Source organism: Carassius carassius, chromosome 10, assembly GCF_963082965.1.
Source record: "Carassius carassius chromosome 10, fCarCar2.1, whole genome shotgun sequence".
NCBI lineage: Eukaryota > Metazoa > Chordata > Actinopteri > Cypriniformes > Cyprinidae > Carassius > Carassius carassius.
In genome coordinates, this window is record NC_081764.1 from 17,758,361 (window position 1) to 17,772,379 (window position 14,019).

Below are 14,019 nucleotides of genomic sequence, written 5' to 3' on the forward strand. Positions count from 1 at the left end.
TATTGTTAGTAATCAGCTGGACAAAATATATAACACTAACCTAGAGGTTTTTAGATATTTTACTGCAAATATTACAAATTGTACCTTTAATATTCCTCAGCCAATCTTTCACTGAGCCAAACAGTATGTCAATCTCCAACCCAACAGATGGCGCTTTAAGCACCGTCCTGTTCCCCTTGCCTCATTTCAGTCCGCGGAGGAATCATATCCCTGACTGTGATGAGTAGCGCAGAGCAGAGCTGAGCAGAGCAGTGGACGATCGGAGGAGCTGTACTGATGATGTGCAGCAACTAAGACCGAGCGTCTCGAGTTTTAACAGAATACCACCATCTGCAAACAGATGAGCGTCTGAAATGCCCTTGCTCGCACTGATGTATTCGGTTACTACATCCTTAACTTTACTGTTTTCTCTGCGCGTAATCGAGATCATCTGTCCGGAGTCGACATTTACTGCTCCAGTAACGGATTGATCCAAATTTCTCATTCCCATTTTACGGCATGACATGTAGATAATCATCCGATACTTTTGATGGGGCTCCTGAGGATCATGATGCCACCCAAGTTCCAGCTGCTGGCCGTTATGGCGTTTGGAGTGGCGATGCTGTTTCTTGAGAACCAGATTCAGAAGCTGGAAGAGTCTCGGGCAAAGCTGGGTAAGACTGCGGTTGTGTCTCGAACATCGGAGAGCTGCCTGTCTGCTTTAGAAAACCTTTTTGGACATCATGCACGTTCGATACTTAATAGAATCTATTGGAGCGCGTCTAGGTGCATGTACAGAAATGCTGTTGAGATGGGCAGCTCATTAGGCTTTGGACAGTCTTCTGCTGTTGTCTTCACAACACAAGATATTAGGAATGAGAGTGCTATAAGACGACCGAATTTGCATTGCAGGATCAACTTATTTGGAGTAATAGTTAACCCACACATGATTATTTCATTCTGTTGTCCCCCTCGTCTCATCCCAGACTTGTTTGACTCGTATACTTCTTCAGCGAAACACAACAAAGGAGAGATTTTGAAGAATGCTGTTGCTGTGCAATGGCAATGAATAGTAAGAGAAGATGTCAAACCTCAAATGGATGCAGAATTACTAATTAAGTATAATTTAAGTAGCCCAGACTGGTCATATGCTATTCTTCATGTCTTCTGAAGTCATTTGATAAGTTTGTGTGGTATTGACTGAATTCTTTTTTTTTTTTTCTTTTTTTTCTTTTTTTTACTTGTATTCACATCCATTAAACCATAATAGAGTGCAAGAGTGCACACCATCTGTCCTTGGTTTTGAAAGTATTTTTCTCATTCTTTTTTTCTCATAGGGATTTTTTTTAAGTCTTTGTTAAAGAGTTATATACCTTCAACTAAACCGAGTAGCTACATGGTAAATCATATTACAAACATCGATTTGAAGCAAAAACTTGTTTGAAAATTAGACAAAAAGACAAAAGTATAAGACTTTACTGAACGTCTTTAATGAGGGAAGAACTACACTCCCATGAAGCAATGAATGACAATCAAAACAATGGATTTTGGTTTAAAGGTGTTGATTACATACAAAGACAATGCATTTTATGTTTTTCAAAATATTCTCAGTCTCACTGACTGTTGCTCACGAACTGTACATCACTAATTCTCTTGAATGCTTCAGATTTTCAGTGAATCATGATTTTGTTTGTTATCATATGATTGCAAAAGAAGAGGAATAGCCCACAGCACATGAGTTTTGAGGACATCTTTTATACATATTAATGCATTCTTGTTGAGGCTTGACATCTTTATGCAAAATTCATTGTCATTGCTCTGAAAAGATATTCTTCAAAACAACATGAGGGCAAGTAAACTAGTTTTATTTTTGGGTGAACCGTCCCTGTATATACAGTAACAACAAACTATAGAAATCGAACTGTACCAATATTCTTTTATTGACAGATTATTGAATAAAGAGATGCAGTAACTCAACTCTAAGAAGGGTATTTAGTACATTTGATCAAACTCTTACACTGATCCGATTTTACTCACCAATCTGCTTTTGTTTGTAATCAGCTTAAACATGTATACTTATTAGAGTGCTCAGTGTGTAAAACAGGTAAGAGATTATTAGACAAATAATAGACTTCAACTGAAGTGAAATCTACTGTATGCTGAATTCCTAAGGATTGCTTCTAGTTGTTCCTTATTACAGACTGAGTTTCTGACAGCTCAATATGGAGTCTACATGTTTTGCATCATGACCATGCAATCAAAGTTCCATCAACCTTATGCATTAACTTTGCGAAGCAAATGTGTGTTTGGTTGGCACCTGAGATGACCCACATTTGCCATTCTTTTGGTGTGATGGTTGGCTATTAGAAAATACAGCGAAAGGCAAGTGAAAGCATGCTTTGTAGCTTAAAATACATAGTAGTGTATAATGTGTGGATCATACCACTATTTATTGCATACATTGTCTTTGTCTTAACATTTTAATATTCAAAACGTTCAGTTTGTGTCCTCAATTTAGCAAAAAAAATTCATTTGTAAGCCACTACCTGCTGATGTTCCGAGTGCTTTTACACACATCCTCCTGTGACCCATAACAATTGTCTCCAGCCCAGGTGAAGCCAAGTTTTCATGAAGCAGTACAGCTGAAATGAGTCCATTTATTTAGTCTGACAAAATAAATGGGTAAAAATGGGTAGAAGTCGAATTTCAGCTCTGTGGAAATTATTGACCATTTAGAGCGGGAAACTTAATTTGGACTTTTCTTTAAGTAGGAAAAAATGCAGCTGCTGGAACCTACAAATGTGTGCAGTTCCTAAGCCTGATTGGCTTCTGCTGTTGATACATTTAATGTTATTGTTCATGACAGATACTGTGAATATTTTAATAAATTAATATTACATTTATGTGCTCCTGGTTTAGGCTGTATGTTTTTCCACAAATATATAAAAAGGAACATCTGCATGCTTGCTTTCGTAATGGAATAGTATCCTGATAATTTGCACTGAAAATAAATAATACAAATGTAAAGGCCTAATGGAATCCCATCAAAGCAAATAGCATGACAGTCAGCGTTTACATATAGTGGCACCTTTAAAATAAATGAATAAACATTGCACTCTCTGTTACCAGTGCAAACAGTGCTGTCATATTTAGCATTGAGCCCAGTTTTTGCATTATGGATGAGGATATATTGATCATAATTCCATGAAGTGGAGAGTTAATTAAATTGAAAGCATTGCTGCCGTTCCCCTGTGATGGACGTTTGTTGAGGCTTAGGATGCCAGGGCTCACAGAGGAGTGCAATCTGATTTGCCCTGTGCAGGCTTTGAATTTATAGACTCTGCACTATGCTTATTAGGTTGTCTCACGTGACATGGTTCATTAGAAAATGGAAAACCATTAGCTTTGCCTTCCACTCCACTAAGTTACAAGCATCACTGTCAAGCTATAAATCTGGTGTTCAGCCACTGCCAACAATCTCTTATTGCTTTTTTTATGCCATAGATGATACAACATCAGTTTATTCTCATTCCACTACCAGCCAAAGAGAAAGAAGCAGAAGCCTGCACGCAATGTGACAAGAATAGCTCCGCTTTAAAAAAGCCCAAGTTGCATGTCGTAAAATTCTCCTAATGTTGTCCTCTTTGCAAAGAGATGAAAGAGCTGAAAGACTGACTATTTGAAATCAATTTGATGCCAATGATATGGAGCATAATTCCTTTGACATGCTGTGCAAGTAGTTCACCAGATTGTTAGAAATGCATTTGGAGTCATGACATATCAGGCATGTTTTATAATATAGATAATATTGAAATAAATGTATAGTTTTGATGATGTTGAATAATGATGATAGTACAGACATTTGTAATGTTGCAAAAGATGAGTATAAAATAAAATGTTGTTTTCAGCTTTCTATAAAATGTGCATGTTTTGACAAAAATATTACGCAGCACAACCGTTTTCAGCATTGATAGTAAGAAATGCTTCTTGAGCACCAAATCAGCATATTAAAAATTATCATTTGACACTGAAGACTTTGTGGTTACATGAAGAAATTACATTTGAAAATGTTAAAATGGTTAAGTTCAAGTGTAATTTTAAGTATTTTCGCATATTCCAATATTGTTGAATTGGCAGTGCAAAATAATGTATTGTCTTTACTGGTTGCATTCAAAAACAACTTACCAGACAGTGTGACCATATATATGATTCTTATGAGCTGGTTTGCATTAATAAATGCACAGTTATGAAGCGTGTAATTTCAGAATCAGTTATTTTTCCATTATTTTTGCAATTATGTTGGTGATTCATACATATTTTACCAGGTGGCTAATTTGTACGACCTCACTCGATTTCGATTTCTGTGACGGTTATGTTTAGCAGTGGGGTTTGGTGTGGTGCTTCGTACGAATGCCTACGAATTTGCCACCTCGTAAAATACACATGATTTTTCAGGTCATACAAAATCGTACAAATTAGCCACCTTGTCAAATATGTACGAATTGCAGTGAGATCTGGTTAATGATGCTGGTAGTGCAAAATATGCTTGCTTGACCTTCTAAGAATAAATTATTTTGTTATTTTTAGCAAGCCACTTTAATTACACAGTGCTGTATTGCTGATAGAAAAACATTTTATTAAAAGGTTTCTTTCTACAGTGATGGTATTTAACTTTTAACAGACATAAAGATTGTTAGCAGATGATTAATTTCCATTTCAACCACTGGAATTTCTTTCAGGACTGAGGTGGACAAACTTGCTGTCTAGGTGCCCAGGGGTGAGTGGCTGATAGCAGAGCTCTCTAAATTGGAAACCTTGTTCTGATGACTTTTAAATGGAGTGATTTATTCTGTTTGTCATCAGAACAGCACCTCTCAGCTGTTTTCCTAGTATTCATGTCCCTGTGTTGTCTGACTACATGCAGAACGATGTCAGTGGATTTCTCTTTGCAGTAGATTTCTTTATTATTATTATATTTACTATTCCTTTTATGTCAGAAGGTTTGAATTCTAATGTTTCAAGTTATTTTTCAGTTGTTAAGAAAATAAAAGTGTAAAATTTAGTTTGAATTGCACGTTGTAAAGTGCATATATTGCATTGTGTGTGTGTGTGTATATATACTTTATATATTATTTTTTATAAAGTATATATATATATATATATAATTTTTTATTTACATTTACATTTATTCATTTAGCTGACGCTTAAAAGCGACTTACAATTGCTATATATGTCAGAGGTCGCACGCCTCTGGAGCAACTAGGGGTTAAGTGTCTTGCTCAGGGACACACTGGCAGTTCACAGTGGATTCGAACCCGGGTCTCCCACACCACAGGCATGCGTCTTATCCACTGCGCTAACACCACCCCCTTTAATAAAGTAATTTAATTTAAGCAAACAATTACTTATTTTTTTATTTAATAATAAATAGTTGCAGTTCTCCTTCATTCTGTTTTACTAACATTTGCAATAGCAGAGCAGATAAAAGGTGTATTGCATGTTGCTCCCTCTATTGTATGGGCATGAATTTAATTTTCCCACAGCCCATCACGTGTTCATTTTGCTCTTGGTGTAAATAGATTGTTGGCTATTCTTTTGATAGTTTTTTTGCATTGTAAAAGGTCCATTAGGTACTTGAAAGTTCCATTTCTCTTTTCATAATGTCCAGTTACCCACCATGGCAGAATCTCTATACAACAATCTTGATGTAATGTTTGCGTGTCCTAGCACAGAAAATCTGTTATATGGAGCTTTTTACATATTGCTTACAGGCATCTTCCACAAAATATAATACATACACGGGTCAACTCCATTTCCAAGAGATTATCCTGCAACCCGCTGGCACTCCGTTGCCATGGGAACTGCTAAATTGGTTAAGAAGTTACCTGCACTTTGTTCACCTGCACACAAGCAGTTGTGTTTCTGTAAGTGCCTCCCTGAACCTGATATCACTTATAATGAATCCGAGTTCCTGCCAGTGAGAAGGTTGTCACATTAGTTTCTAAATGCATTCCTCATTTGGCATACAGTTTGTTTTTACAGTCACCATATTGGCAAATGACCCACTTCACTCAAACACAAAAAATGAGAAGTGCTGAAAGAGTGGATTTTTTCACTTATTTGAATTATGAACATCCCCATAATAATGTTGCTATTTAGCTGTGTAATTGCAAAGGAAGAGGATCATTAAAAAGCCTGTTTAAAGATAATGCTCATTTTCTAAATTTAAGAGAATAGCAGAGTCTACACCCTAGCTATTAAAATAACACAGCGGAACAATGCCAATTGAATAACTTTTTTTTCCAGCTAAGGAATGATAAAAAAAAGAAAAATAAATGTTGGCATCCAATCAGAATACAACCGACTTTAAAGAGCATGAGCGTTAAAACTGGCAGATCGCACTTATAATGAGCAGAAAGTTATTTTCTGTTGGTGTGGACACTAGTTAATTATCATAATTTTCCTCTTCATAATTATCATTATTGATGTGTTTGGGTCTTAAGATTCTTAATACTGAAATCTTATCCTGTCTTCTCCTGTCTTATCCTAGTCTTCAAATTCAAATATATTCCAAATCAAATCACTTTGTCACAATACCATGGACACAAGTGTTCTTTGGTGAAAATCTCCACAGCATGGCAGTTTATATAACAAGATGCACATGTGCAGTATTAACTATATACTGCACATAAATTACAATATTACAATAAACATGTATACGTCATACGAACTTAAATATGGGAAGTAGAAAAGTATACAAAACAATTGTACACCATACACAGCATGATGACTTTTCACAGTATTATTCCCACTCCTTGATAAAGAGATGGAACTGTAGAACACAGGAGAAGAAGGTTCAACATATTTAATTATTGTAGGTTTGCGTCATGTTCTGAGTTTGCTTTTCTCTTGTTTAAATCATTTTGATGAATAGTAAATCAATTGTTTGATTTAAAACTCAGAACATTTTAGCGAGTGGGATTAATTAATGCACATTCACATTTGGTCTAAAACCACATCATGTTCACACAGTGCACACAATGCTTCTGTACTTCTGATTTCTCCCAATGTGGGGACAGGAGACGTGTCAGTCAATAAATGGGAAAACAAAGTAACCAATTTTTTGAAAAAGTAACTCAGATATTTTATTGTAAATTAAAAAGTAATGGGTTACTTGACTAGTTATTATAAAAAAAGTAATCTTATTACGTAACTCATGTTACTTGTAATGCATTACTACCCCCAACACAAAAATATTGGCACCCTTGGTAGATTTGCTCAAAGAAACGTGTGGAAATATGTTTTTTTTTTTTTTGTTAAAACACACACACACAAAACCAAAAACATACATTTTGATTGAAGTAAAATGGTAGGGAAGGGAAATCTCATTAGGAAAGAAGTGTTTTTATCTAATACACACTGGCTATGAATAAAGGCATCCTTTTATTCAATACTTTTTGTGTTTGGAGAACAGCTGACAAGACATCAGAGACCATTTTCTGTACAGAATCTCCAGATCCTTCCCAGGACTGTTTTTTCCTCATCTTCAGTTTTCTATAGGGTTCAGATCAGAGGACTGGGATGATCATGGCAGAAGCTTCATTCTGTGCTCAGTGACACATTTTTGTATTGATTTTGATGGTCTTTTTTACATGGAAGATCACAACAAGGCCCATTATAAGATTTCTAGCAGAGGCAGTAAGGTTTAGATTTTTAATCTGTTGGTATTTGCTAGAATCCATAATTCCATGATGATGTCCCAGACCTCCAGCAGAAAAGTAGGTCAACCACATTAAAGATACAGCAGTATAGTTCATTTGACATGTTTCCTGCAAAAAGAGCTCATTAGGTAGGTTCATCTGACCATAGAACCCATTACTGTTTGAAGTTCCTAGTTGTGTGTGGCATCTGAATATGCTGGAATTTGTTTTTGAATGAAAGCTGAGGATTTTTTCTTCCAAAACCCTCCCAAACAACTTTTAGTTATGTTCTTTCGTTCTTTCTTTCTAGGCTTTTTGACCACAAGATTCCTCACAGAGTTTTTGGCCATGTTGCATTAAGATAATATATTGTAGGTAGATTTATAACATTTCCTGTTGATTGGAACTCCTTAAAGGCACTTTAAGGCACTTTAAAACCACTTGAACTGTGTTATATATTTTGCTGTGTACTTACACTATCCCAAATGTTTCGAAGGATATTTAAATCCAGAGAAATAAGCAAGAACTTTCAAATGTATTTTATGCTTTTTTCCCACATAGCCACAACTCGAAGAAGCAGACGCAGTCGACTGGCATAATAAAAGCTTTGCTGCTTTCGTGCCTTGTGTTCAGCAGCCTCGTTGTGCTTCGACTGCTTTCAGCCTCACCCTGCTTCATTCTACTACGATGAAAATCATTAGCTCATCCATTATCATGATTTCTGGCTGAGCAAGAATTCATTGCAAACAGATTTCCAGGCTTACCTTTTATTTTATTCAACAACTGATTTGTGCAGCTTATTTTGTTTGCTTTAAGAAAAGTGTCCTCTTGTTCAGAGGAATTTTTTTTTTTTTTTTGTACGATTACTGTCTTAAAGTTGCTTCTCAGTTCCATTAAATTTTAAGCTTTTCGTGGTTCATTCCATGTTTTATAGGCAACATCTCTCATGCTAATTCAGATTAGCACAGCTGGGTTTTAAACAAATCTAGTTTTAGTTCAGGAGTCTTTAGTCCAAGAGTTGGTAATGTGTATTTAATCAGTGTTTCAGAAAGCCAGTTTTAAAGCCATGATTTACTAATCTAGATTAAGCCTACTCCAGACTTGATTTAAACCCTGTGCTGTCTCCCAAGATGCTGCCATAACTCACCCCCCGCCCCACCCCCCAACACATAGAAATCCCTTTTGAAAGAAATGGGTTGTAGCCACTCATAGACCAAATCTGCAAGCAGGAAACCCGTGTGGGAACAGCTGAATAGATTTTCCAACTCTTCCTTCTCTTCTCCTCCCTTTTATCCGAGGAGCAGAATGCCTCTTGTTCTATAGTAAATTCCCAGCTCAACCTGTGGGTCTCCTTGGCAAAGCTGTGGGCCAGAGAGGGAAAAAGGGAATGGACGATTGACAGCTGCCTCTCATTTTACTGTGAACATAGTTGTTGTTCCGCAGAGACTTCTCATTAGTCTTATCACAAAGACTGCAGCACTGAGGAAAATCTTGTCTGGGCCATTGCAAGGAAATTAACTTTTTTTATTTGAATGGGTATTATTCTCCATTGTGTACATGATTTTTCAAATTTAAGCCCAACAGTGAGATTTTTTTTCTTTTTTTTTTGGCATTTGCAAAAACATATGGATACCTGGCTACTGTAAACAACCTATGGATGCAAAGTGTCTTCACTAGGCTCTTCAGAATGAATGGCTCTCATTATATTCAACTGTTCTGTCTACACTGGAAGTAGTAGAGTGGAGTAGTGGAGTAGAGTATAGTTCTCTGCTTGCTGTCAACTTTTTTATCAGTATTGTGGTATAAATTTCTACAGGTTGGACCATGTCTACCAAAGTATTTACATGGTACTTTAAAGGGCTACTCCTATAGTACAAAATGTTATTAGTGAAATAAATACATCCTTTTTTTATGTAGTAAGTCATGCTTAAGTTGTACAGTGTGGTTGTGACTGGTATGTGTACTGGTATGTGTACTGATATGAATCTCCAGTCCGTAAAGTAGCCATTGTGTGGTTAAATGGGATCCATATTGAAAAATGCCTTTGATAAATGTAATGAGATCCAAATGATATGTAACTCAAACAAATTGTGTATATTATACTGCATAAGAGAAAATAAGCTGCTTTTCTTCTGTTTTTTATTTTATTCCTTTGTTCTGTTATTTATTTTACCAAGCTCCAACTGATTGCACTGATAGAAAAATGTAAATATGTAAATGTAAATACCTTAAATATGAATATGCTAATCTTTCAGGAATATATATGTATCAAAATGTTATGGTACTGCCATATCAGAAGCATTAGAGTTATTCAAATAATACTTGATTCCAAATACGTGCTAAAATTCCAAAAAAGTGCTAAATGTATAGAAATATATATTTTTTTCATGCCCTATTTTGCATTTGTGTTCATGGTGTTATTCAATTATTTTTGTTTTCTGTTTGTGTATTTGCATGCTTGTGTGGATTTGTCCCTCCCTCTATTTTTCTCTATTAATCTTTCCCTTGAAGTCTTGCTTTTAGATTAATAAAGTGACAAATAATCTGGCCTCCAAGAATGTAGAATCATAGCACACCAGACCACTGCTCCACAAAACCGGGGGTTTCATCTGCAACCTAAATATATATATATATATTTTTTTTTTCATCCTTGCACTGTATGTTTTCCTGCTGCACACATTTTCATTAATACAATCTTTAAAACCTTTTCACAGCTGTAGTCCACTTATCAGTGGCTCCCATAAATAAAAATCTTTCAGTCTCTTTCAGGGCTTAAATTAATTATCCTTAATGTCACTAAATGAGAATAGCTGTATATTAATAGCAGCAGCACTGACCCAAGAATAGCACTCATCTGAGATCATTTTCCATTCTCATCTCACTTTGCCAACCTGGTGCCCCATGCCAGAGGCTTTTCTAACGTGTGAGTATGTTCTTGCAAACATCCACTTCTCCATCACTACCCACACATCACCCCAGCCTCCACTCCAGCCGGCCTCTCACGTCTGTAGCCTCACACGGTCCAATGATCACACCTCTGTTGTCAGGGGAGAGCAAGTGGACCATACACACTGGTAGTAATGGCCAACTGTAAGTTTTTGGTAGGAATGCTGAACCTCTCATTTGGATTTGCTTCAGGGTGGTCTTTAGGCCCAACATTATGTAAAATTTGTAACATGACATGGGCTGAATAGGAACATTTACAGTTTCTATTTTAAGTGTCTTGGATCATATTTATTTAATCTTCCTTTACTTTATTTTTGATGCCGGTGAAAGTTTTCTATATACAGTTTTGCATACATGCTTAGTTGAAAAATCAAGATGCAAATTTTTAAGTTAACTATATATATACATATATATATATATATATATATATATATATAAAATCTTGGTCCTTCCACCAGCATTTATACAACAAATATAATATATATCTGCTTTTTTTTTTTTTTTAAGTGCAAAAGATATGAAGCACATCAAAGAATCATGTGACCTGAATAATTTGCTCAGGTGCTTGATTATTACCTTCCAGAACTCTGACGCATTTGCTCCCAGACAGAAGGCATATGCTGCCTATCGCTAGAAAATATGAAGTTCATCAGAGCATTTTGTTTGCATGCTATAAACAAGTAATTTATTAAATTAATACAAGTTCCCTTTCGAGAGTACTCTCGTACTGCGTAAGCTAGCTTACGCTATGGGAAAAGGTCCCCTTTTCTCGAGAATATGAAGCCAAAAATTATCCTTAATTTTTAATAATGTAAAACGCAGTGCTGCAGCACAGCATACCTAAGCGAAGCGGCTCGCGCGCTTATTGGCTGTGCTGTGGCAACTGCAGCAACCTATGGTGAGGCGGCGGAGAGGAACGTCAGAGCGCGCCAAAATAGGCGTGGCTGGAACTATATAAGCCGCCGCTTTGCCATAGGGATCAGATTTCATCTCCTTCAGCGATCTCACCTGCACTTCGCTGTCTTCTCCGGAGAAGCCTCTACACGCCGTCGAAAAGCCTCTCAGCGGGATAGCACTGCAACGCAGATCTGAGGACGTCGGCTCGTGCTTCATCCCGACGCCGCCTTCAGCATTCGCTTCCTGCTGTGCCATCCGGCGTGACTATATCCTTTAAAAAGCTAAGTGTGTTTGCCGCTGCATCACACTTTTTCGCAAAAGAGCAAATTTCGAGGCGTTGTTTCAAATGCCTCGGGCCTGCGCTTCCTGCCGAGGCCCTCTGCCTAGCAAGGACCGCCACATCCTCTGGGTCTCCTGCCTGGGCCGCGAGCATGCTGAGAATGCACTCTCCAAGGGCGGCTGCCCTGAGTGCGACAACATGGCTATATCGACCCTGCGGGCTTGATTAGCTCAAACCAGCCACGACGCTCCACCCGCTCCGCCTCTTCTCTCTCAAGTGCCGCGTAAGAAACGCCGCGATCAGAGAATGCCTGAGCACACTGCTACACGCGAGCTCACGCCGGAACACTCCCCGCGTGCCTCGCCCACTCTCTCTCCTTCGCCTGTCCTCTCCGTGGACGAGCAGCGCCAGTCTCTGCTAACCAGCGCCCCCTTCTCCTTCGGAGCGCCTGAGGCGGAAGAAGACAGACACGACAGCCTTTCTCTCGCCGCGTCCAGTAGTGAGGAATGGTCGGGCTCCATTGCGGCCCCCCCCCTCTACAGCCCCCAGCTGCACCGGACAACGCGCTGATATCGACGCGGAGCTTACTCGCGTGCTTACAAGGGCTGTCAGCGACCTTCAGCTCGACTGGTCTCCTCCAGACGAGCCCGCTAAAAGCAGGCTGGACGAATGGTTCTTGCAGGGGCGCCCTTCGGCCCCTCCGCAAAGAAACGCCCCCTTCTTCCCGGAAATTCACGATGAACTCACGAAGTCGTGGAAAGCCCCATTCTCCGCACGTTTGAAAACTTCTGTCTCGTCAGCGCTCTCCTCTGTCGACGGCGCCCGAGACCACGGTTACGAGAGCCTCCCCCCTCTCGAGGAGGCAATTGCTGCACACCTCTGCCCGCCCTCAGCCGCAGGATGGCGGTCGAAGCCCGTGCATCCATCCAAACCGTGCCGCACCACCTCAGCTCTCGCTGGCTGAGCATACACCTCCGCTGGTCAAGCTGCTTCGGCTCTACACACCATGGCTGTGCTTCAGGTTTTTCAGGCCAGACTTCTCCGTAACCTGGACGAGTCTGCCCCAGATACCTATGATTTTAAAGATCTCCGCAGCGCTACTGATCTAGCCCTGCGTGCGACAAAGACCACAGCACAAGCGATCGGCCGAAGCATGGCAAGCCTCGCTGTTTTAGAGCGACACCTCTGGCTCACGCTCACGGAGATGAAAGACGCCGACAAATCCGCCTTTCTTGACTCTCCTATCTCTCCTTCCGGCCTCTTTGGCCAGTCGGTTAAGGGTTTCGCTGAACGCTTCACTGAGGCTCAGAAGACGTCACAAGCAATGAGACACTTCCTGCCGAAACGCTCTAGCTCTGCTGCGGGACGCCGTAGAAATGCGCCGCCCCCTCAGACCTCGAAGCCATCGCAGCCAGACTTACAGTCTCGCCCAGCGACCAAAACCCAGCACCGCTCTCGCTCTACGAGCCGCAAACCGCCAGAGAGACGGGGACCTCGGCCCAGGATTGTGCTGAACCCCGAGCCTCCGAAGCCCTCCTGACCTTCGTGCTGAAAAGACCGTGGTTAAGTCCCGCTGCGGCCGGACCACCACACAAGAAACCTCACATACTTCCTCCAATCCCCTCACTAAAGGCGGTTGGAGATGTCTATACTGCAGTAAACTAGCCTGTTACAATGCACGCACGCCTGTACACAAACGCCGCTTTCACGGCAACCTCAATAAAGCACAAAAAGAGCTTTTTCTATGTAGGCAGTGTGCCCACTACACAGTACGCACCCCTACATGTATACACACTCCCCCAAGTGTCACAAAAACACACTCGGGTCCCCTTTTATGCCCACCTTCCCGCTCGCGCCGGAGGTGCTCTAAATGTAGCGCGCATGCCCACTTCTCAGTGCGCAACCCTACAAATAAGCGCTGTCACCACAGTGTCCCAAGCACAGCATACTCGAGCTACTGGTCCCCTCATAACAGGCGGCCAGTGCCCGAAGCACATTCAACCCATAGCCGCACGAGCCGCTGCATGGCAGGCCATCCCCGGCATATCAAATTGGGTTTTGAATATAATAAAACGAGGTTACTCGCTCCAGTTCGCTCGCAGACCGCCGCGCTTTCGCGCCGTGGTCGAAACGCAAGTGAAAAGCGAAATGACACACGTCCTTCGCGCCGAACTGATAAACCTTCTTGCAAAAGGGGCGATAGAAACTGTCCCCCCT

At 39.9% G+C, this 14,019-nt stretch overlaps 1 protein-coding gene across 1 annotated transcript in view; it reads left to right on the forward strand.

The window, feature by feature from the left end:
- The first annotated feature begins 257 nt into the window (after positions 1–257).
- The window catches only part of LOC132151916 (heparan sulfate 2-O-sulfotransferase 1-like), an 84,286-nt gene continuing 70,524 nt past the window's right edge, over positions 258–14,019 (forward strand). The window contains exon 1 of the mRNA XM_059560462.1: positions 258–653. Within this exon, the coding sequence (XP_059416445.1) occupies positions 530–653 (124 nt within the window). The 5' untranslated portion in view covers positions 258–529. The remainder of the gene's footprint in view (positions 654–14,019) is intronic.